This window comes from Phyllostomus discolor, chromosome 3 (genome assembly GCF_004126475.2).
Source record: "Phyllostomus discolor isolate MPI-MPIP mPhyDis1 chromosome 3, mPhyDis1.pri.v3, whole genome shotgun sequence".
In the NCBI taxonomy this organism is placed as follows: domain Eukaryota; kingdom Metazoa; phylum Chordata; class Mammalia; order Chiroptera; family Phyllostomidae; genus Phyllostomus; species Phyllostomus discolor.
Window position 1 is genome coordinate 126,133,614 of NC_040905.2, and position 24,905 is coordinate 126,158,518.

At 38.5% G+C, this 24,905-nt stretch overlaps 1 protein-coding gene across 2 annotated transcripts in view; it reads left to right on the forward strand.

The window, feature by feature from the left end:
- VPS35L (VPS35 endosomal protein sorting factor like) overlaps nucleotides 1-24,905 on the forward strand; it is a 161,085-nt gene that overhangs the window by 102,755 nt on the left and 33,425 nt on the right. For both annotated transcript variants that reach the window (XM_028509359.2, XM_036021406.1), the window contains 7 exons: nucleotides 6,372-6,434; nucleotides 8,084-8,169; nucleotides 9,291-9,371; nucleotides 11,724-11,787; nucleotides 14,531-14,629; nucleotides 16,369-16,446; nucleotides 17,207-17,321. In XM_028509359.2, coding sequence (XP_028365160.1) covers nucleotides 6,372-6,434; nucleotides 8,084-8,169; nucleotides 9,291-9,371; nucleotides 11,724-11,787; nucleotides 14,531-14,629; nucleotides 16,369-16,446; nucleotides 17,207-17,321 — 586 coding nt within the window. The remainder of the gene's footprint in view (nucleotides 1-6,371; nucleotides 6,435-8,083; nucleotides 8,170-9,290; nucleotides 9,372-11,723; nucleotides 11,788-14,530; nucleotides 14,630-16,368; nucleotides 16,447-17,206; nucleotides 17,322-24,905) is intronic.

Below are 24,905 nucleotides of genomic sequence, written 5' to 3' on the forward strand. Positions count from 1 at the left end.
TGTCATATCCTTACCATGTACTCTTTACTCAGTTACTTAATGTTTTGGCTCAGTTTTCTCCCTATAAAATGGGAATAATAATAGTCCTACTCTCAGAGTGGTTGTAAGAACTAAATGAAATATGGTATGGGAGTCCCTGGCACAGTTGCTGGGCTCAAGTAAGTGCCTTTTTTTTTTTTTTGGTTAGACAAACTTTTTTATTTGGGAATAAATTCAAGTGTATTCAAAAATTGAAAGACTAACTTGGAGAAGTCCCATTATTCTTTATCCAGATTCACTAGTCATGAACGTATTCCTTGTTTGCTTTACCATTATTCTTATGTACATACACATGCACATACGTGTGTATGTAAATTTTTCTGAATCATTTGAGGTTAAGTTACACACACCATGTCACTTTGCCTTTAAAGGGTTGAATGAGTATTTCCTAAGAACAAGGACAGTCATCTATATAAGCACAGTTTATTTGTTTGTTTGTTTGTTTTTCAAGATTTTATTTATTTGTTTTTAGAGAGAGGAGAAGGAGAAAGGGAGAGAAACATCAGTGTGTGGTTGCCTCTCATGCGGCCCCTACTGGGGACCTGGCCTGCAACCCAGGCATGTGCCCTGACTAGGGATTAGACCAGTGACCCTTTGGTTCACAGCCTGCATTTAATCCACTGAGCTACACCAGCCAGAGCTGTATAACTACAGGTTAGTTGTCAAATACAGAGAATTTAACATTATACATCACTATTATATTACCTACACCACAGTCCCTGTTCCCATTTTGTCACTGGACTCAGTAATGTCCTTGAGAGTAGATTTTTTCCCCCCATCCAGTACAGAATCCAGCTCAGGATCACTTACTGTAAAGTAACTTTTGACCTAATTAAATTTATTTATTTTTATTTAAAAACATTATGTTCTGGTACTTCCAATAATTGATTTCTAGCTAAGAAAATGAGTTACACATTCTTATAAGAATTTTAGAATTCTCACATTTTGCTAATTTAAGAGTTTTTCACCATTCTCTAATTAAAATGCTTCATCGTTACACTTTATAGAGCAGCCACTGACTAGCATTTTCTAGATGTGATATAAAAAGTACATGGTCATGCATAGCAGACTCTTGGTAAATATTATTGAGTAAATAAAATGTGTAGTACAGAGAAACTGGACCATACCTTGTGGGCTGTTAAGGTCTCAAGCACATTAGAAAAGTGGTGTGCATTAGAATTTTTGTTGAAAAAATTTCAGTAAGACCTTGAGTACTAAGGAACCAATTAATTGAAAACTTGAAGTAGCATAATGATTTTAATGCAGTCCGTACCTAAAAGAGAGAAGGAAATTATGCTCTTTATGATTCTGTCATACCTAAAAGCAACTTATAACAGATGCAGCTGGCATTCAGGATATCTACCCATATAGGTTGTGAGCCTCTGGTCTTAAGTGGGGCCAAATCACTGTGGAGAATTAGCTTACTCCAGGTCAATGATAGGGAAGGTCTGTGGTAAGCCTGGAGCATTTTCTTTTGCCAAAAATTAAAGACGTACTCAAAAAACTGATGAGGGTAAAGGGAGTTGAAGAGGGCACTGGAGTAGCTTGGAAGGGGCTCTTTTGGGCTCCCAATCTGAACATCAAAAAAATAGAGACAATAGTGGGTTATAACCCATTCAATGAAATAGGAATCCAGGGTACTGTTACTGTGATGAGTAGATAAATAAATAGATGAAGGGAAAAGTGGACAGGGGTGCCGACTGAGAAATGTGGAAGAAATGGTAGAGTTAAAAAAATCAGCATTTGCAACCAACATGGTAAAAGATAAGAATCATCAATCTATAGGCAAGAATCATCAGTGGATGCTAAATATAGGAGGAGTCTGATGAGGAGCAGGATATTTCCATATCTCAAAGGGTTTTCCTAGGAGAGTATTAATTACAGGTGAAAAAATAGAGACTATAAAGTACAGAAATCAGATGGACATTGACCTGCTAATGAAAATTCATATTACCAGTGAGAAACAGATATGGTGTGCCTGCAGATGCCCTAAGAAGAACACAACATCATCTTGTTGCATTGTAGTAGAGACTATGTAACCTGAATCTCACCATGTAGCAACATCACTTGTGCCCAAATTGAGGAGTATTCTGTGAAGTAATTGGACTGTATTCTAAAAAATATTTTCATTAATAGCAAAGAAAGGCTAAGGACTCTTGAGAGACTGTTCCAAATTAACACAGACTCTCGAGACATGAAAACAAAATGCAGTGCATGATTCTGTACTGAAGAGAAGAAAAGATAATGATACAGAAAATATCTTCAGGCAGTTGACAAGGTAGGGATGTGGATGATAGACTAAAGTATTATATCAGTGTTAACTTTCCTGAATTTGATAATAGAAAACTGGAAATGTCAGAAAATATAATTATTAGAAAATATTGGGTTAGCCAAAAAGTTTTTTTTTCTCATAAGATGGCCCTAGGAGCGCTTAGTTGTCTTTAACTTCATTCAGAACAATTTTGTTAGATTGTATTGTGACAGCTGTCATATCAGCGTGCATTAAAAAAACAATTTATCAAAACTGGTGAATTTTTTTTAAAGGTTTTATTTATTTTTAGAGAGGGAAGGGAAGGAGAAAGAGAGAGAGAGAGAAACATCCATGTGCGGTTGCTGGGGGCCATGGCCTGCAACCCAGGCATGTGCCCTGACTGGGAATCGAACCTGTGATGCTTTGGTTCGCAGCCCATGCTCAATCCACTGAGCTACACCAGCCAGGGCAAAACTTGTGAATTTTTGTGCAGCCATTTTAATAATGAAGATGGAAGAAAATAAGTGACATTTTCAGCATATTATGCTTTATTATTTCAAGAAAATAAAAACACAAATGAAACTCAAAAATAAAATTAAAAAGATTAGTGCAGTATATGGAGAAGGTGCTGTGATTGGTCCAATGTGTCAGAAGTGGTTTGCGAAGTTTCATGCTGGAGATTTCTGGCTGGATGCTGCTCTCTGGCCAGGTAGACCAGTTGAAGTTGATAGTGATCAAATTGAGACATTAATTGAGAGCAATCAACATTATGTCATGCAGGAGATAGCTGACACACTCAAAATATCCAAATCAATAAAGCTACTTGTGAAAATGAAAAATGTGCCTTCTATTTTACATTAAAAACCATGTGAACTTTTTGCCCAACCCAATACAAGTGAAGTATTAAGGGGTGAGGGACATAATACATGCAATCTACTCTCATAATGGTTGAGGAGAAGATTTTTTTACATAGAGAGAACATAAAACAAATTTGGCAAAATATTGAAAATGGGTGAATTTGGGTAAAGGCAATATGGAAGTCTTGTGTACTATTCTTTCAACTTTTCCGCAAGTTTTAAACTATTTCAAAATAATAATATTAAATATATATGTGGATTGTGTGTTTACAAATTCAAGCATTGAATGGATAGGTGAGGGGAGAAAGTGAATATAGCAAAATGTTAGTCATTGTAGATTCTAAGTAGTAAATAAATGGGTGTTGTTATATAGTCTTTTGAGTTTCTTTATATTTCACCATTTTCATAGTAAAATGTTGATAAAAACCTGTTTTTTAAAATCAGGCAATACAATATGTGTGATTGTATTTAAGTATTTTTTAAAAATTCCTCTTCTAAAGGGATTAGTTTCTATGCATAAGGTTTCAGAACCTTTTCACCAGACAATATTGTACTATCTTAACCTTTTGTTTGACTGACCTAAAATGCTACTTAATTATGAAATGGGATGGCACCTCTTAAAATTCTGGTTTTAGATCATGAGCGATTTCCCTTGCAAATGATTTAAACAGCAGTATTTTTAGTATGAACAAACTATTTGTCAGTAAACTTTCTCTTCTTAACAGTAACCAGGGTTTCAGGGTTCTATTTTATTTAGAAAAACAGGCTCCTTGGTTCTCTTCTGTCAAGGCCCTTGAAATGCAACGAGACCGTGTGTGTTTCTGGGCAAGGGGTGGTGGACAACAGTACCTGAGCATCTGGGGCCAACTTTACAGACTGCACCACTATTCTTGGGTAATAATGTGGCCTTTGACTCAACTGGCAAATGGTCCAGGCCTTTTGCCTGAAGCAATGAAGGAACACAGTCATGATGGGCTAGAAGAGAGGTCTGGAAATTAGAGCCCATTGGCTTTATGTAGCCTACCAGTTATTTTTTTAAGTATGTTTTGTTGATTATGCTATTACAGTTGTCCCAATTTCTTCCCCCGCTTATTCCCCCTCTGCCCTATGCCCTCCACCCTCTAATATCTGCCCCCTTAGTTCATATCCATGAGTTGTACATATAAGTTCTTTGGCTCCTCCATTTCCTACACTATTCTTAACCTTCCCCTGTCTATTTTGTACCTATCATTTATGCCTCTTATTCCCTGTACCTCCCCTGCCATTTTCTGCCTCTCCCTCCCCACTGATAACCCTCCATGTGATCTCTATTTCTGTGATTCTGTTCCTCTTCTAGTTGTTTGCCTAGTTTTTTGTTTTTATTTTTTAGGTTCACTTGTTAATAGTTACGAGTTTGTTGTCATTTTACTGTTCATAGTTTGATCTCCTTCTATTTCTTAGATAAGTCCCTTTAACATTTCCTATAATAAGGGCAATGCTGAACTCCTTTAACTTGACCTTATCTGGGAAGCATTTTATCTGTCCTTTCACTGTAATTGATAGCTTTGCTGGATAGAGTAATCTTGGATGTAGGCCCTTGCTTTTCATGACTTCAAACACCTCATTCCAGCCCCTTCCTGCCTCTAAAGTTTCTTTCGAGAAATCAGCTGATAGTCTTACGGGTACTCATTTATAGGTAATTGTCTCCTTTCCTCTTGCTGCTTTTAAGATTCTCTTCTTATCTTTAATCTTGGGTAACTTAATTATGATGTGTCTTGGTGTGTTTCTCCTTGGGTTCAATTTCTTTGGGATTCTCTGGGCTTCCTGGACTTCCTGGAAGTCTGTTTCCTTGACCAGATTGTGGAAGTTTTCCATTATTATTTTTTCAAATAAGTTTTCAATATCTTGCTCTTGCTCTTCCTCTTCTGCCTCCCCTGTGATTCAGATGTTGGAGTGCTTAAAGTTGTCGCAGAGGTTCCTAAGCCTCTCATTTTTTTTGAATTCTTGTTTCTTCATTCTATTCCAATTAAGGTGTTTATTTCTTCATTTTTTTTACCAAATTGTTGACTTAGTCCTGGTTTCCTTTCCTCAGTGTTGGTTCCCTGTATATTTTGCTTTATTTGCTTTAAATGAAGGCTACTTTGCGTAGCCTTCATTTCTTCCTTCATTTTGTGACTGAGCTCAATCAATTCTGTGAGCATACTGATTACCAGTGTTTTAAACTCTGCATCTGATAGGTTGGCTCTCTCTTCATCACTTAGTTCTGTTTTTGGAGTTTTGATCTGTTCTTTCATTTGGGCCATATTTCGTTTTCTAGGTGCACCTCTTAGGTGGTAAGGGGTGAAGCCTTAGATATTTGCCAGGGTGGGGCAACCTTCTTTGCTCGTTGTAGTGCTCTCTGCGGGGGAGTGGTCAGGTAGGGAACAATGCTGCTCTGTTACTCTGCTGTAGCCCCACTTTCCAAGGAACTCTCCTGTGATGCTGGGATTTTCTCCTGCCTTTGCAACCCTCACAGTATTTTACAGTTAGAGGTTTTGAATCTTTAATTTCCTGGTCAGCCAGACCCACCTTACCCACGTGGTCTGCTGCTCTTGCCGTGAGTTCTGTCTGCCTGGCTGCCCATCTTCACCACCCACCCCCCTCACACTGGTCTGGATGAATGTTTCTTTAACTCCTTGGTTGTCACAGTTCCATGCAGTTTGACTTCCTAGAAGTTCTGGTTGTTCATTTTTTTTTTTTTTAATTAGTTGTTATCCTTCTTTTGGATGTACGAGGAAGGAAAACATTTCTTCCTATGCCTCCGTCTTGGCTGGAACTCTCCCACCAGCTATTTTTATATAAAAAGTTTTATTGGAACCCAGCCACACCCATTTGTTCACATGTTGTGTTGACTGTATGGCCTATAGAAAAGGTTTGTTCATTACTTGAGTATTCATAGCTGGTTTTAATGGAGGGCTTTGAAGGACAGGCACTTCTATCTGAACCATCCCTTTTAATCCTCACAATAAGCAAAATACTGCTTTGCTTTCCATTTTACTGAAGAAGGAATCAAGACTGAGACACTGTTTCCCCAAGGTACAGAATAAGATGGGCAAACTTGGACTGAGATATGGCCCAAACTACCTAATAATTCTCCAACCCTTGAGCTGTCCATTCTTGTAATGTGATTGCAAATTATGAAAGAGTTGAGTTTTTTAAAAAATACTCTTTATTAAATAAGATGTGTTTTTTGTTTTGTTTTTCAGCTTCGGTCAATAATTAAGAAAGTGATTACCCACTTCCATGATTTCTCAGTTCTTTTCACAGTGGTAAGTAATGTTTCCTAATTATCTTTGGAAACTTACATCAGAGTCAGAAGTTGTCTTAGTGTCTCAGTAATTTTTCATGGTGTCTAGGCTAAAAGAAATACTTAGTGGTTCCTTTATAAAGTAGTTATGTCTAAACAACTTAAGTATTTATGTCATCACAACATAATCAGCATTTGAAAATATAATGCGCATAGACTGAAAGAAAAATATTATCTTTAATTCATTAATTATTTAATAGTATATATGCACCAATTAGGCACCACACAGCTTCTCAAATCTTGGAGTCAAAGTGGACATCCTCTTCCTCATTTATTTTCACATGATACTTGCTTTTTTATCACACAATCTCATGTTGAAAATATGAAATAATAGTTGTTTTGCCCTGAACTGTTGTGGCTTATTGAGTTGGATGTCATTCTGTAGACTGAAAGGTTGCTGGTTCTATTCCCAGTCAGAGAACAGACTTGGATTGTGGGCCAGGTTCCTGGTTGGGAGCTTATGAGAAGCAAACAATCGATCTTTCTCTCTTTCTCTTTCTTTCTCCCTTTCCCTCTCTCTAAAAATACATAAATAATTTTTTAAAGAAAATACTCATCTCAGTGTCTGACAGTTAAGACTTATTATGTTTCCCTCAAAAAGTTAAAAAATTCTGAGACACCCTTTCAAGTTTGCTGCAGTGCACTGGGTCAGTACAAATCTAGGTCATTCTGTATATAGCGACATTCTGTTTCCTTAGTTTCTGTCTTCACTGGCACCCTGCCCTCTTCCGGTTTCCACTTATATACACTCACAGGACTGTATGTTTTTGGTTTTTTGTTTATTTAAAACTAGAATCTGTAATTTATTGGACATTTTCCACAGTCTAAGCTGTGCTGGAACTTTCTGTACATTGCCTCATATTTTCACAGCACCAATGGGAAGTAGTAGTAGTTACTATTCCCTGTTTACAGATTAGAAAACTGATGCGGGAAAAAGTGGAATAACTTGCTTAAAAGATCACACAATCACTATGTACAGCCAAGATGCAAGAGGCTACTCTCTGAATAATCTGAACAACTCTGACTCTTCTCTCTTTTCTTTTTTTTTTTTAAGATTTTATGTATTGCTTTTTAGAGAAAAGGGAAGGGAAGGCGAAAGACAGGGAGAAACATCAATGTGTGGTTGCTTCTCATGTACCCACCACTGGGGATCCGGTCTGCAACCCAGGCATGTGCCCTGACTGGAAATTGAACTGGCAACCCTTTTATTCTCAGACCCACGGTCAATCCATTGAGCTACATTAACCTTTCTTTGGTGTAGGGCACCAACACCAGGGCAATCCTTCTTTGCTTGTCAATACCATGGTAAAAAGACTGACACCTACTTTTCATTTTGTTACACAGAAAAGCTTGTGGTCATCATCTAAATGTTGCTGAGGTGGTTCGCCAAATGTTAACTGGTCCCAGCCCTGATCTCTCGTGCAGGAGAAAGTTGTTTTCATAGCAGTAGTTTGTAAAACCTCACTGTCATCTCCCTGCTTTCAGCTGAGTCCTCATTTGACCTGCCCCAAAATATAAACAACTCTTTTCACCTTCAGAGAAAAACATGACTCATGGATTTCTTCCCATAACTTGTAGAAATTGCATGTACAGTGGTATTTTTATTTTTAGGAAAAATTTCTGCCATTTCTGGACATGTTCCAAAAAGAAAATGTGCGGGTTGAGGTTTGCAAATGCATCATGGAAGTTTTTATCAAGTAAGTGTAACACATTGCAATCGGAAGCTTCAATTCCTAATGCCTTTGTGAAACCTCTTGATAAGAAATCAGTTTATGCACTCTGAGGCTTAGCCATGTGTATGTATTTCATGCCTAAAATAACATTGAGAGGAAAACCACATAAAAGGAGCAGTCACGATAAAAGTTTTTAACTAGTGCTTAGACAGAGTCATAAGTATTAGCGGGGACTTGACCATCAGCTACATTTTACTCCTATGTGTTTTTGGAAGGAGCAATATATTGATAAACTAGTTAGGGAGTAACATTTAAAAATAAAATCATACTTATCAAGATGCCAGAGCTAGAAAGGTTTATATCTTCCATGTGTAAATTTATGATCCATTTTCAAGTTTAGTTCCTTTCTTGGTATTAAATCTGTTTCCCATTATTGTGTATTGCTGGTGGTATGTGAAATAATTGTAGGTGGTCCATTGAGGAGAGATTTTCATTTTTATTTTAAAATTTATATATTTATTTTAAAGTATGTTAGGTAATGTATAACTACTATCGTCAATGATTTCATGTATATTATTTTTTAGGACAAGATTAAGTTAAAGTCAATTTAAATATTGAGTATGTAGAGTTTGGAAAATTGAGACAAATGTTGCTTGAATGTATGTCTTAAGCATTCCTTATGTTGTCTTCCTAAAAGATTAATTCCATATGATTGGAACAAATATGCTTACTTTACTTGCATAAAGGTTTATTTGATGAGCTTGTCCTTTTATGTTATTGGAAAAACCCAGTTAATAAGTGTTCTTGGCCACCTAACACAGTTGTGGATAGGCTGTGGACCCCTTCAGAGAGTTCAGGAAACATAATTTTTAAAAAAACAACCCAAAATAGGTTTGCTCTTGCTTGGCTTAGGAAATGTAGCAGTTTTACCAGGATTTTGCAGTTATGAAAAGTTACAATATGTGGAGAACAGCAAACTTGTTGAAAGCAGAATTAAAAGAAAACCAGGAAGTTGCCCATTAGTAGTGATCATTACTGACTAGATCACTTGTTTCTCAAATATGTATAGTAGATAAGAACTAAGTCCATGCTTTCATTGTTCTCAGCAGATATAGCTCTTACCATTATCTTTAAATGTCTCTTAGGCATCAGAAAGAGCCCACCAAAGATCCCGTCATTCTGAATGCCCTTTTGCATGTTTGCAAGACCATGCATGACTCTGTGAAGTAAGTTACACTCAAGGCTGAAATGTAAAATGGATTGGGTCTTAATACCACATAGTACATAAGGGAATTGCTGTTTTAAGCTACCACTGTGAATAATAATATTTTATGGGGACTATTAAGATTCTTGCTTATGAGGACTTTCCAGTCTAGGAGAAGAGGGGGGCTAAGGGTAACCTGATAAAATGAGATGGCAGATGTTTTTACAAAGGAATTTCAGTTGGGAGAAAAAGGCTGGTTCCATCCAAGTGAACTTAAACTCCCTGTCTCCAAGAGAGTTCTGATAGCAACAGATAGTATAACAGTGAATTCAAACATTCAACAACATAGCCTTTAAATTTTTTTTCTCATTATTTACCAATTATTTAAATAAACTGCAATTGCTCATACTCTTTACATGAATGACTTTATTTGTTCAGTATATTTGAGGCTCAGATCCACCTACTGTCCTTACCTTTGGATCAAAGACCAAATTATTACTCCTTTACTTTCTAGCCTTTTTCCCCCCACCACAGGTTTCCATTTGACTACATTTAAGGCAATTCCTGCTTATGTGTCACTGAAATTTTAGTGTCTAAGGAATTTTTAAATAAGCAGCTTGAGTCACTGGAAAATATTATAAACCTTGAGAAATTGTTTTAGCATTTAACTGTCAATAAGATGAATTATATTTCTTGTTTGTCCTCTGAATTTTAGAATCTTTAATTTCAAGACTTCGTGCTGTCAACCTCATGGATATTAGACAAATAAAAATATTGAAACTTTCTATAATAAATGGAACCAATAGATTTTAGTTGTACAAAAATAAAGATAAAGGCACAGAAAAACACCCAGAAAGGCACTTGTATTAGTAGGATATTGGTTTTTGGCCTAAATAAAATAGGTTTATTTCTCTCTTGATAGATGTTTGAGACCAGATGGTGGAGGTAAGGTAGCTCTACTTTAGAACATCATACAGGGAACTCAGGTTCTTTGTCTCTTGTTGCTCCGCCATCCCTCTGGGGTGTTATGCTTATCTTTCTGGTAGAAGCTGGCTTACTTTGACCATGTCCATGTTACAGCCTGGAGGCATTGGAGGGCAGTAGCTTTCTTTTAGGGACAAAATTGGGAAGGCTTATAAATCACTTGCATTCCCATCCCATTGGCTGGAACTGTCATGTGTCCATACCTAGATGCAAAGAAGACTAGGAAATGTCATTTCAGAGAACGAAGGAGACTGAGTGTATTGGAGGATGATATGCAGTCTCTGCCATACTTATCTTCCTAGAACAAACCAATAAACAAAAAACTTAGTTCCTGTTTTCTGTGGGCTCTTAAACATTTTCTTATGTATGTTGAGTTGGCCAAAGAGTCCATTTAGTTTTTTTCCACAAAATAAAAAGACACATTTTTCATTTTCACCATAACCTTCTTGATTTGGATATTTGGAGTATGTCAACTATTGGCCTCCAGTGGGTAGAGGCCAGGAGTGCTGCTAAATAAACATTGTCTAATGCATAAGACAGCCCCACAGCAAAGAATTATTTGGCCACAATGTCAGTAGTATCAAGACACTTCGCAAACCATTTTGATATATTCAGTCAGTCACAGCCCCTTCTCCATATACTGCACAAATATGTTTTTGTGTTTCAGTTGTTTTTTTACCTTCCTTGAAATAATAAAGCATAATGCGCCAAAATGTTGGGTATCTTCTTCCATCTTCAGTATTAAAATGGCTGAACAAAAATTCACTAATTTCGATGTTTTTTTTTTAAATGCATGCTGATGTGACAGCTGTCAGAATACAGTCTAATAAAATTGTTTCAAATGAAGTTAAAGACAACTAAGCACTACTAGGGCTGTCATACAGAAAAAACTAAACAAACTCTTTGGCTAACCCAGTGTTTATATTAAATTTGCTATAAAATAAAGGCAGCTGAGATCTGTGATTTACCTTAAGACCCATCCCCAAAATAAGATGAGTTGTTGGATGGAGAGGGATTGGATAGTTATGTGGTAAAGTAAATATTATAAAATGATAATTGGTAGGATCTTGGTGGTTGGTGCTCACTACAAAATTTTTTTCAACTTTACTGCCTGTTTACAATTTTTTATCATGTTGAGCAAAAGTTCTCTGAATTATAACATTCGAAGTGAGACCTTTCTGCCCAAATTCCAAAGGAGAACATGTTACCTTCTTTTTTGCCATTAGTAAATATATTTTGAGAATAGCATCTTTGAGAGAGATGTGAAACACTTTTAAATTTAGAAAAAGCAAAATGTTCCTGCCTGTTAAATTGCTTAGTTTATACATATATATATTTTAGAAACTCATTTATTACCCCATTGTTAATTATGTACAATTATTGATTTTAGTGCACTCACTCTTGAGGATGAGAAAAGAATGCTGGCATATTTGATTAATGGATTTATAAAAATGGTAAGTGTTGAGGAAGGAGTGTTAGTGCAATTGGAAATGTGATGTAATTGTTTATTTTCACTCTGGTGAGAGCAATTAGCATTACGTTCCCTGGTGCTTTTCATTTGTATAGAGATAAGATGAAATTAGAAAACATCTTACATTAACCATCACTCCTCTGTGGCAAAGGGAGCAAAAAAAAAAAAAACTGCCTTAAGGAAGAAAAACAAAAGTGGGGCAGGAAGGGAGACTTAATGGCTCATGTGACAAAACATCCAGGAATGAAACCCTTCAGAGGAGCAGCTGGACTCAGAGTCTCTGTAGTGTCCTTGGGGCCTTCTATCTGTGTTTCTTTGGCTCATTTTTCTGCTCTCTTGGTGTCCTTCCAGGCAGGCTCATTCCCCATGAGAGCTCAGGGTTTCTATTTCTTCCAGCTCTGAAGCCCAGTAGGAAGGGCTTCAGCAGACGTCCCAGGATTGTTTCCCTTTGGATTAATTTGGATCACTGGCCTTATCCCTAAATAAATTGCCGCTCTGAGGAAGAGCAAACACACTGATTGGCTAGTCAGGGATACATATGCACAATCCAAATCACAGGGACCTGTTAGGGTATGCTCCCTGAAACACCTGATGTGCTGCTTATCAATGGTGAAAGCAAGGCTGGGTATACAGTGCTGAGTGTCCGCTCTCCATTTGTCTGAGTTACCCATCATTGCAAAACAACTTACCCCAGATCTTAGTGGCTTTAAGTAACTGTGGTTTTTGTAATTCTTACAGTTCTGTCAGTTGGTTGGGTATCTAGGCTACTACTCCTTGTGGCAGGACTAGGGCTGTGTCCGGGGCCTTGGTGCTGGTTCAGGTGTCTCATTTCTGATCCTGCGACCTCTTTCTTTTCACTGTTCTCTCATTATTTAGTTGTCACAGCTTTCTTTCTGTGGTGAGGGTGAAAATAGAAGCTGCAGGGCCTTTTAAAGGTTAGGTTCAAAAATCATAGTGAGTCACAGGAACAGCCCCTTGTAGGAGAAGGAAAGCCAACTACTGTCCGACTCATCTGTTTGTCTCAGTAAGAAGAAACTCTGTGACATGAGCAGCAGAATGGGAGAGATTAATGCATCCTTCTTTGGGAACAACCTACCTTACCATCCTGGCCAGAACAGCCTCTACTTTTATTCTTGGTGTGTAAAGCTAAATACCAGCTGCTGCCAGTATCCTCTGTTTTAATATTCATGTCAAAACAAAAGCTGACTGAAATGAAAATAGTTACATCACTTCGAAAATAACCTAGGAAATGTGACTCATTCAATAACTGGAGCCAGTTGAACCATCCGCCAAACTCTGTGGGTAAAATACCAATTTTAGTGAAAATTCAGTTTCCATTAGGAAATGTGCATTTGGCTCTTACCAGGTGCATCTCCTGTCCCCTTGATTGATATACTGATTGTGTGGTATTTATCTTTTTATAGCTTTGTCTGAAAGCCGCTATATTGTAATGGAAAAGAATATGAGGGTATAAGATGTAGAACCTGATGGCTATAGTGAAAATAGCAATGTTAAATCTCCTCTGGACACAAATGATTGCTGTAGCAATAAGTTTGTCCTACTAACCAGGTATTCATAAATTTGAAGAAATAGAAGAAGGGATCTTTAATGATGGAGAAAATTCCATTTGTGGCTCTGGCAGCCACCAGTGATCTGCTGAGGTTGGAAACTCCCATCAGGAAGCAGAAAGGTGTGACCTTTATTATAGAAACCTTTCTGACAAATGGCTCCCAGCATCCAAATTTATGTTCTGTGGAAAGGCCATAGCTGACAAAATTCCATCATTTCCTTCCCAGTGATCTCTTTCCAGCCTGGGAAATTCTATTTATATTTTGAGATTCTGTTTTATGAGGGAGGACCCTCAAAACAGAATTTATTTATTAAAAAATTGTGTATTTATTCTTATATATTTAAACCTCAGTCAACTTCAAAGTACTCTCCACTTGATGCAATACACTTATTGAGACTTTTTCACAGCTCAAAACAGTTTTTGAGCTTGTCAATTTTGATGCCTTTTAGTGCTTCTGCAGTTTTTTTGTTTCACCTCTCCCACTTCTACAAAACATTTCCCTTTGAGGACTTTTTGCATCCAGGAAAACAAAAAGGAGTTGTTCAGGGTGAGATTGGGTGAATAGAGAGTATGGGGCCTGGGGGTCATGCTATTTCTGTTCAAAAACTGCTGAACTCTCCGTGTGGTGTGAGCAGGCACATTTGTAAATTACCCATCATGAAATGGACAAACATGTTGAAGGAGTCTTCAAAAAAATTCACTGATGTCAAACACAACCTCTCATAATAACACCAGCTGGTACACTGATATAGATGAGCTCCTAGAACACTCACCTAGCAGGAGAATCCTGTACTACAAGGGGCCTGCCCTCCATAAGAAAATTCTGGTTTTTTTGCGGGAGTGGTTCTGCCTTGTATACCCTTTGGCCTTTTCATGTTTTACTGCAGTGCCCATGTCATAACAGTGAGGTAACGATAGTAATATTTTAGCACTATACTGGATGAAGTATTGTAAAATCTACTTAAAGTATATTCCATTGAGCATATGTGTGTATGTGCTTGCATACCCTTTCCACTCATCCATATCTGGGGAATCTTTGGTGATTTGTTATCACAGCGCCTTCCTGACCCCACAGATCTCAAGAAAAACTTGTTTCAATTGTGTGCTCACAATTTTCTAGAAATAACATTGTTGGCATCTCTCTCCTTGATTCTAGGTTTCCTTTGGTCGTGATTTTGAACAACAGCTAAGTTTTTATGTGGAGGCCAGGTCGATGTTTTGCAATCTGGAACCTGTTCTTGTACAATTGATTCACGTAAGGCTTTTCATTCATTCATTTGTTCTTTCAGTAAATATTTGGCATTTATATGCCAGGCACCAGTTTTGATCTGGGATTTTTCTAGCCCCATGTTGTTCTGTTCCTGATGTATGAAAGTTTTTTGCTCAAAGGTCAATGAAATCTGCAGCTTTGCTGAAGTCTTTGAATGGCTTTTATTGACCTCTTTTTCTCTGAAATTTGTTTATTCTCACTCCTGCATGCCAACAGCATAGAATTCGTGAGGAGCACTGATTACTAAGTTTATAGAAATATTAACCTTGGGTGTCTTGTTGCCTAACCAGAGTTACAGCTTCCTTGGATCGTGGCCCCTTTCAGTAACTTTTTATGGTATCCCCATGTTAAAAGAAATAAGTAACATCTCTGTTTATTAAGAAGTTAATCTCAAGCAACGTAAGTATTTATGCTCTAACAACTTGATAGCCCTTTAAAACACTATACATAAATTGAAAGAAAAATCATGTTTTAAAAATTTCTTTATTTAATTTATTTGTTTTTAGACATGAGGGAAGCAAAGGAGAAAGAGGGAGAGAAACGTCAATGTGTGGTTGCCTCTTGCTCACTCCCTCATGTGGGACTTGGCTTGCAACCCAGGCATGTGTCCCAACTGGGAACTTAACCAGCGACCCTTTGGCTTGCAAGCCCACACTCAACCCACTGAGATACACTGGCCAGGGGAAAAAACACACACACACACACACACATTGCATTCTTAAATGACCATAATTTCTGGGCACCTGTTTGGACACTGCACAACTTCCCAAACCTTGGAGTCAGGTTGACTATCTGTGTTTTCTACCCTTATTTTCTGGTCCACATTGACTTTTGCACAGCACTTGCTTTTTATTGAGCAATTTCCAAAACCCAGTTGTGTGATGATACAATATCACTACAAAGAATGTAATGTAGTCCAGTGTTGAATCTAAGCCGCCCACAACAGTGCTTTTCCTCGTGCTGAACAATTGAATTGAACATAGCTGTGTTTTTTTATTTAAATAAAACAAAAGGTTCCTCTGTGAGATTGCCTAATACCCTAAGGTTTCACAGTATACATTTGGGAACCGTAGGTCTAAACTTTTCCTGTCTGTGGACAGATTCCCAAAGGCTCTTAAATTATCTCATGTAAATTCAAGAAGAGTAGCTTTTTTTATAAATTTGTTTGCTGGTTATCAGGTATGGAGCATTAATAAACTTAAGAGCTAAGACAGGAGAGGTAAGACAGTACTCACCTCATAGGACTAAATGAGGTAATGAATGTCTAGTTCTTTGAACAGCCCCTGGTATGCTGTCACTGATGATGTGGCTATTATTATTACCTTTCTTATGGTTGTTAGTATTTCATAGCTGATTTGGCTGGTTTACTCTCAGATTTGGAGGTTTCTGTTAAGATATTTAAGATCTTAAGCTTACTGTATGGAGTTTCTAAAAATGGAGTAAGTGAATCCTAGCTGTCCATTAAACCAGAAAATGGTCCTTTATAATGCCAGTGCATAGGCATGACTAACTCAGTAAGTGCCTTTTAGTCTGTGCTCTTGCAGATGTTTGCTATAGCCCAGATTGAATCAGTCCTGATGACCCCTTTGGCATTTCAGGGTTCAATGATAACCAGTCTTGATCTCACTTAGGTGGTTCTCATTAAATTGTATGTAGTTCATGTTCAAATCTCTGTGGAATACATAAACCATTACCTTTTCTGTTTTACTTATTAACAAATCTAGAGTGTGAACCGGTTAGCAATGGAAACAAGAAAAGTAATGAAGGGGAATCACTCCAGAAAAACGGCTGCCTTTGTCCGGGTATGTTCTAGAGATAAGACTCACAGACTTTGAACTATAGTGGGTTCTTTGAATTTTAAGATTAATTTTCCCTTGCATGTCTATGGAGTGACCAGTTTTCTTAATGCTTCCAAAAGAAATAATCAGCGGATCCTGAATTTTGATACAAATTATTGTAAGGTGGTTGAGGGATGGATGTGGGTTTTGTGTGCCAGCTCAGTTATCTCTATAGTTGTATCTGTATCTGGAAGGTCTAATACCTTTTTTCCCTATTGATCAGTTCCCAATTTTGAAATTAAAAGTGAAGCTTCTTGAATGTACCACTCAAAATTTTATCAAAGCAACACAATCCACATTTTCAAAAATGAAATTCTATGCAAAAGGTAACAATAAAACAGCATCCCAGCCCTGCCCTTTTTATCTCATCCTTTCTACTCAACTACCTCAAACTCTTTGTAGGAACTTCGTCTCATGACCTCCATTTTTTAAAGTAATTGGTTTAAACAGCTGCTTTTTAACTTAATCATTGTTAGGTGTTACCTATTTACTTTCATCAGTGATAGTTAAGGATTTATTTTTCATACACCATTACTCTTCTTACTTGCCTCTCTCCTCCCAAAGAGACTGATACAGCAGAGGTAAGAGGGGAAAAATGGGGCTTGGAATGGGGAAATTATTTTCAGTGGTTTTGCTTGAAAATAGATGTTAGGTGAAAACAGGAGTCCTAATTTGCAGTGATGGCCTTGCCAGGTGACCCCCTGTGATTTTCTGCTCTCTCCAGGCCTGTGTTGCCTATTGCTTTATCACCATCCCATCCCTGGAGGGCATCTTCACACGACTCAATCTCTATCTGCATTCGGGTCAGGTGGCCTTGGCCAATCAGTGCCTCTCCCAAGGTAAGCCCCTCAGCCCCTCCTCTCAGGCATCTTTGGCTGCTTAGGAAAGCTGACTTAGCACGGGGTATGTGGGGAGTATGTAGGGAGAAAGTGGGTATGTATGTAGGAGGAGAAAAGTTATCAATAAATGATGAGTTTTAAATCTGTTTCTTTAGTAGGAAGCATATTGGATATGTACACATTTAGGGTCAGATTACAAAGTGTGGCTATTTTCATAGAAGGACCATCTTAAATCTGTCACATGCAGGCCAACCCAGGCAGCTCAGACATCCATGGCTAAGCATACCTAGAGAATTTTAGATGTTAGGACTGCTTTATCACAGCAAATTCATGTTATTGTTGATGATGTTTCTATATTTGAAACCCCAGAAAGACAACAAGTAGAATCTAGTGAGTATAGAATGAATACTGTCTACAGCTTGCTGTTAGGAATGACAGTTCTGCTCAAGACCCATTTCTGTGCTAGGTATAAGTGGTTTATTTGGGAGGTGATCCCCACCAGTATTAGTAGAGTGGTGGGGAGGTTAGAGGGGGAAGGAAAGGAAGCCAGCAAAGGGGACACTAGTGGTCAACTTACTGCTGGGAGCAACTGAGGTCCATTTTCACTGGGGGCCTCTGGGAGGGAGTGTCTAATGGCTACCTGAGAGGTGGGGAAGACAGGTTATTTACCCTCTCTCCACTCCATCTGTTATTGATCAAGGACTGGCTCTGAGCCATCAGCTTCTTGGCATTTGGGACTGCTCATCACTTGAGCAAAGAGAATGCCCTGAGGCGGAGGGTAGCAGTGTTTGCTGCAGGATGTTGTTGTTGCCTGGGACAGTGTAGGCCAGCAGCAGGCTCCTGTCCAGCAGGCTTAAAGAAAGACACAAAGACTTAAAGAAATCCTGATGTCATTTATGGAACATTTGTTACATGGCTAACCCTTTGCACATTTGTCATATTTAATCCTCCTGATAGCCATATGGGGCCAGTCCTGTTGTTGGTGCCCCATTTCTCAGGTATAAAAACTGAGAAGGAGGGCATGGCTTAAGACCCAGCACTTAGCCCCTGACCTAAGGCCATGTCCTTTTGCCACTCTGAAAGTATGTGCAGTACAAACAATCAGAAGGCTTCAGAAAGAAAGAAGGAGCTCCTGCCCTTTGCAACAGCATGGATAGATCTGGAGAGCGTCATGCTAAGTGAAATAAACCAAGTGGTGAAAGACAAATACCATATGATCTCACCTATCAGTGGAACCTAATCAACAAAACAAATAAGCGAGCAAAATATAACCAGTGACATTGAAATTAAGAACAAACAGATAATAACCGGAGGGGAGGTGGGAGGGGATAATGGCGAGGGAAGGGGAGAGGGTGTTCAGGAACACGTATAAAGGACATATGTACAAAACCAAAGGGTTAGGATCAAGGGTGGGAAGTGGGGATGACTGGTGTGGCGGAGAATGTTGTTTGGGAAGTGGAGGCAACTATACTTGAACGACAATAAGAAAATATTCAAAAGGAAAAAAAACAAAGTTTATGGGAATTTCTCTAGCATTGTATGAGATGGACTGATGCTTTCAGTGGTTGTCTACCCCCACCATTTCCCACCTGATGTCACAGTTTATGCCAGGATTAGCAACTCACTAGTTACTGCCATTAGTTTGGATGGACACTTTGGGTTGGCTGGAGAGTGGTCCTTCCCCATTCTGTAGCCCTTAGCATGGAAGTTCTAGTACCTGCATTTGTATCTTGATTCATCTGGGGCAGCTCTGAGCACCAAAGTCTTCAAACATGATTACTGGCTCTGGCCAGGTAGCTCAGTTCATTAGAGCATTTTCCCAATGCGCCAAGGTTGTGGGTTCGATCCCCTGTCAGGAATACAAGAATCAACCAATGAATGCATAAATAAGTGGAACAACAATCAATATTTCTCTCACTCTCTCCCCTTCCCTCTCTCACTCCTTCCTCCTTCCCTACCTCCCTCTTTCTTCCTCTCTCTAAAATCAATCAATAAATTAAAAAACAAAACAAAACAACATAATTGCTATCCAAGAAGCATTTCAAACTCTCCTTGGTTTTGGTTTCGACTCCTAGGGACTCTAATGTGCATTTGGAATTAAACTAAATACCTTGCCTGTAAGTCCTCACGAGACCCGGTGCCTGCCTGCCTTCTGTCCTCATCTCATACCACTTTCAGCCACGCCAGCTATTTTTTGTTCTTTGAACATACTAAGCAGCCTTCTGTCCCCACTGGGACCTCAAATCCCACAACAGCAGGCATCTGTCCTCATTATTTGTTGGTAAATGTGGAACTTACCAAAGTACCTACCTAGCATAATACAAAGGAAAAAATTAACAGCTGCCACCAAAAACCTGATGTGCAAAATGATTAGATTAATTAATTAGTTCAGATGTTAGAAATTTTAAGTCTTATAAATTGCTTCCCTCTTAAAAGTTCAGGAATAGCTGACCCTGTGGTAGTGCCTGAATTTGGTGTCACCTGCAAATTAGAAATGGAGTGTAAGCTGCAGATGCCATGACATGCTGTTAGCTAGAAAGTTTAATTTTAGACCATCTTATGTCATTACTTTAGGCCCACCACACAGGTCTCTCCTGAGCTTATCAGGTTTAGGGTGCGGCCCCTTTTTTATCTACACCTTAGTAACCTGTTACTGTTCTTCTGAAGGCCACACACAGAAATTGCTGGCCAAAGTAAATAATACATTTAAGTACTGAGAATGGCAAAGCTAAATATAAATGAAGTGAAGCTTGTGGAAATGAGTTCTTTTTGTTTGCCTTGCTAAACATCCTCCCTCTCAGCTGGTTATAAAATATTACCTCCATGATTCATTTTCTGGCCTCCCTGGCTTTAGTCTGGGTTGTATCAGGCTGTGGCTTTGCCAAGACTGGGTTTATCCCAACAAATAAACTGCGGAACTCCCAGTATGGAATGCTGACGAAAGCTTATATACAGCTTTGTACACACTGGTGTGTACAAAGTCATTTGTATACACTGGTATGGCAGGTAGAATGTAGTCTGTGGGGTTTTGTCCACAGTCACTAACCATTGCCCCTGAGTATTTAGGAGAAACAAAGGACTTTCAAATCAGTTATTTGGTCATGTGCACCTAGAGGTAGCCTGGATATACCTGTTTACCTTTTCCTTCAGTCACTTTACTAGATAACTTCTTGCCCTTGTTTGTCAGTGATTCTTTCTGGAAGATTATTATCAAGCCACAGTGAGAAAAACTTCTCTTGCTTTTTTTAAAAATATATTTCGATGTTTGTCCCTTTATCTTTACAGTTTCTAATCTCGTAAAGAAGAATGTTTTACAATGTAAAGAAATGTTTTAGGTGGGTCTTAAAAAACATGTTTATCAGGAGGATGTGGGGTAGGGCATTCCAAGTAGAATCAAAGGCCTGAGGAAAGGTTTTGAGGTATGAGATTTAATGGTGCATTTGGATGTATTTTGGAATGAAGCCTTAATTAATAGTGACTTTCAACTCTGCTAAATGCAGAGGTCCCAGTGAACTGGATGCCCAGAGACAATTTGGCCTTTTTGTGCTTCAATTTCCCCATCTATAAAGTTGGAGAAGAATGGTACATGTCTGTTGCAGATTAAATGAGTACTGAGAATGTTGTCAGTGGAAATGAGGCTCTTCCCTGGGATCACAAGGAAAGCATTACAAAGATCCATGCATGGGAGATTGTGGTGTGCTTTGGTTTATTTGGGTGGAAATAGAAGCCACCTCCTGGGTTTCCAATTTTCCATCTTTCTCCATTCCACCATGGAAAAAGTTCAACTGTATTTTTAGCAAGGCCAAAATAATAGCCAGGGTTCAGAGTATCTGCTTCATATTAAAGATTAGTTCTTTTGGAGTCCACACAGTCTACTGTGGGCCCCAGGCAAAAGGATGTGTGAAAGAACACACAGGGCAAATGAGAGAGGGAGAGAGGGAGCGTGCTTGCTCGCACTTCTTTGTTCTCCTGGAATTAGCTTGGGTTTCGGATGAACCAGATGCTTTTTCAAAAGAACCAATCAAATTTTCAAGCTTTCGGGGGCTTTTTGATGGGTTCATCCCCTAGTCAGACTGACAGGCCTCCATGGTCAAGCACCTTCCCCTGTGGCCTCCCCCAACATTCCAGTATTAGAGTAAGTAAGGGAAGAGTGTTAATCCCCTTGGTGGAGCAATGCTATGATCCCCTGGGGTGTGAAGTTGTAGCTTCCTGGTGAAGCAGACAGGCTCATGCTCCCCAATTTATTAAGCTCAGTGTCTAATTCCCTTTGCTCCCCTTTTCTTTATTAATAATTAGCTAACTACTGGTGATAATAAGAGCACTTGGCCCACTGGTGTACAGTAACTGCTCAGTAAATACTAACTGATTATGACTGTCTCTCTAATGACAAAAAGATGCTGTGGAATTTTAGGCATTAACTATATACAGTGACAGGTCGTTGGTTTCAGAGTTCTGAAAGCCAGCTTGATTCTCATATGCAAAACCTTGAGCAATCTGCAGGAAAGCTGATCTTGGTTTCAAGATTTATCTGCTGAATTATCCTGAAAATAAAAAATCTGTAGTTTCTATGAAGTAGAAACAATAAAACAGTTAAAGCAAAATAGAGGTTAAAAGACTAGTTTTTGTTATTATCAATAATAATGCTTTCCCTTCTGTAGAATTCTCTTCCCCTCCATTTAAATTTTACTTTTTGTTTATTTTCTGCGTCTTCATCTTTCAGAGCTTAGCTCATAAGCCATATCCTAAGGAAAACCATCCTTGGCTTCCCCCACTTTCCAAACAAAGAGTTAGGTCAGTTTTTCCTGTAACTTGAGTAACCTTGTACCTTTGTTGAAGTAAGAAACATCCAAACCCATAGAGAATTTTTATGAGTTTATTGAGCCAGCCTGATGACAGTTGCCAGGAAGCAAAATCTCAATAAATTGAGAAAATGCCAGACAATGGCAATTTTGCACCTTATTTTATACATCAGAATCAAAGGAGAAGATGTGAGAAGTTTACATGAAATTCATTGGTGGTAATTTAGGGAGGTGGGAGGAAGCAAAGTGGGGAAATCTCTAGGATTAGATAAAGAGTAAAATGAAGAGACATATACTTCTACATTGGTGGGTATAGGATCAATATTTACAGCACAAAGAGATGGTATGTGGGAGAACAAGATAACAATGAAGGGTTCTACGTCTCTGCTCTGGTGAGAGTGCCCCAAGGGATCTGGAAAAGGGGGAATTACTCTGACATTCCAAAGGAATGTTATCTTAGATGCAAAAAGGCAGTAGACAGGCTTAGTTAAGGTAAAGATTGACCTTGTCAAGAAAGATACTGGCCTAGACTTGACTATATGCTATTACTTAATTTTAATTAGGAAATTTTTTGACCATCCTATGTGAGGTTATTTCTGTCTCTGAGTTTGTAAGGCTGCCACATATGCATTCCATGAGCTTGTCAGTTTAGTGTGTTGCCCCCTTTTCATCCACACTTTGCACATTTCTTCATTGTACTTATCACCATTGTTGTCTAACAAGTAAATGTGTTTGCTGTTGTAATCCTGGCTCCCAGAACATTGTCTACCACGTGGGTACTCAGTAAATGCTGAATGAATGAATGGTACCATAGGATGGATAGTAATTGTTGTTAATTATTAATTGCATTAATAAATGTAAAGTGGTACTACAGTTTTTATGGTGTAGACTACAAAACTAAACAACTTTGCTGTTCAGGAGATAGTCACATTAGTTCCCTTTTAATTGGTTTTAAAATTTTTGTTTTCAGATTTATAAGTAAAAGAAAACCAATTTGGTTCAAATTTGTGCCAAGGCTCATAGACATGTTGAATAACATAGACATGTTGTGCTGGTTTGATCTGTGAGGAACACAGGGAAATAGAGAGGAAGGGCTAAACCTGCTATTATAAAGCTCACTGCTGCTGCAAACAGTCACTGGTAATGGAGGTAGCCAGGCCAGTAGAATCAGAGAGAAAAATAATTTTATTTCTCCTCCTAGAGAGTGAGGAATGGCTTTTGAAGGAGAAAAGTGGTCTTTATCCACTTATCAAGATTTTGAGGTTTACGCTTAATCATATTTATTAGTTCCATTGACAAGATTATCCTCTGAAGGATATGTTTGATGTGACTATTTTCTCAAATTTTGAGGCCTCTCTGGTGATTGTGAACAAAGCAGGATATTTTTGCTGCGACATTTCACAGGTGGGCAGACAGCATGAAGCTTGTCTCCCATCTTCACATCCCAACATGCATGATACATCCACCTTACATAATGTAAGGGCCTAGAGTGGATGGCAGCCATTGATGGGATCCACAGAAAAGGGACAGAGGTGAGCCTCTCGTTTAAGTTTACTCAAGTCTTTATAATAGCAAACACCTATGATATTCTCCCTCCTGCCAGCATTTCTTGGCCAATTTTTACATGTAAACCACTGTGCCAAGCATTGTGCTAGAACGGGAAGGCATTTAAAAGGACTCCATACCTGGAGGGGGAGCAAATCTGTTTATAGTTATACAAGGAAGCACGTGATGAATATCATGTTCATAAAATGTACCTGGAAATTCTAGAGAAAGACATGGCCCTTGGTCTGGAGAACAACAGCAAAAAAGCTTATAGAAGAGGTGGCATTGAAGAGCCTGGAAGGTATAAGAAGATCTGTAATGCTAAAGTGAGGCAGAGGACATTCAAGGCTGAGGCAATAGTAAGCACAAAGGCCTGGAGGCTGGAAAAACAGTGCATCTGGAAGGAATGAGGAGGAAACAAGTTAGGAAGATAGTTTGGAGCTTCACTGATGAAAGAACTCAATTCCTGGCAAAGCAGTTTAGTTCTATTCAGTACCTATTATTTGCTAGGTGTTTTATGTTTATCTAATGGAGGAGGAAACTAAGCCTCAGAAGTGTGACATTACTTGCAAGGAGCATTAGCTAGTGAAGTAAGTAGCTTGATCTGACTTTAGGTGCTCTGCCCACAACTCAGCTTCTATTATAGTTAGGTTAGTTAGGTTAGTTCCTCTAAACCACAGCAGAGTTTTATTTCTAATACTGGCTGTGTACATGTAGTTGCTAGAGACCAATTACTATAGTGTGAACATTAGATTGATTTATTTAGGAAACAAGAGAATCAGAATAAAGATTAGGATACTTAATCTTTTCTGCTTAGGGAAATCCATGCCTAATATCCACAGAAAGAGGACCACAATATCCCACTGCTGGAGTGCAATTTCTGTGGCATCCCCGAGAAATGAGGCAGGTAACACATGGGCTAAGCACACTTGGCTTAGTGAGAGCCCTGGACGATTCAGAGATAAAAGAGACAGGGCATCCAGGTGTTTCCCGAGGGCACACCACTGAATCAGAGAGCTTGTTTATATGCTCTGTTGACTTTTCACATTAAGTGTTGATACTCAGGAATTTAAAGGGTGTTCTGCAAAACTAGGTGACAAAATCAAGGTTAGATTAAGCTGTCATTGATAACAGACATTAATGAATAAGGTATTAAATTGTCCCTACGCATTCATATTTCTTTAAGGCAAGCTTTCTCTATATATTATCAAAACAGTGGCTCTAAAATGCTCAAGCTTAA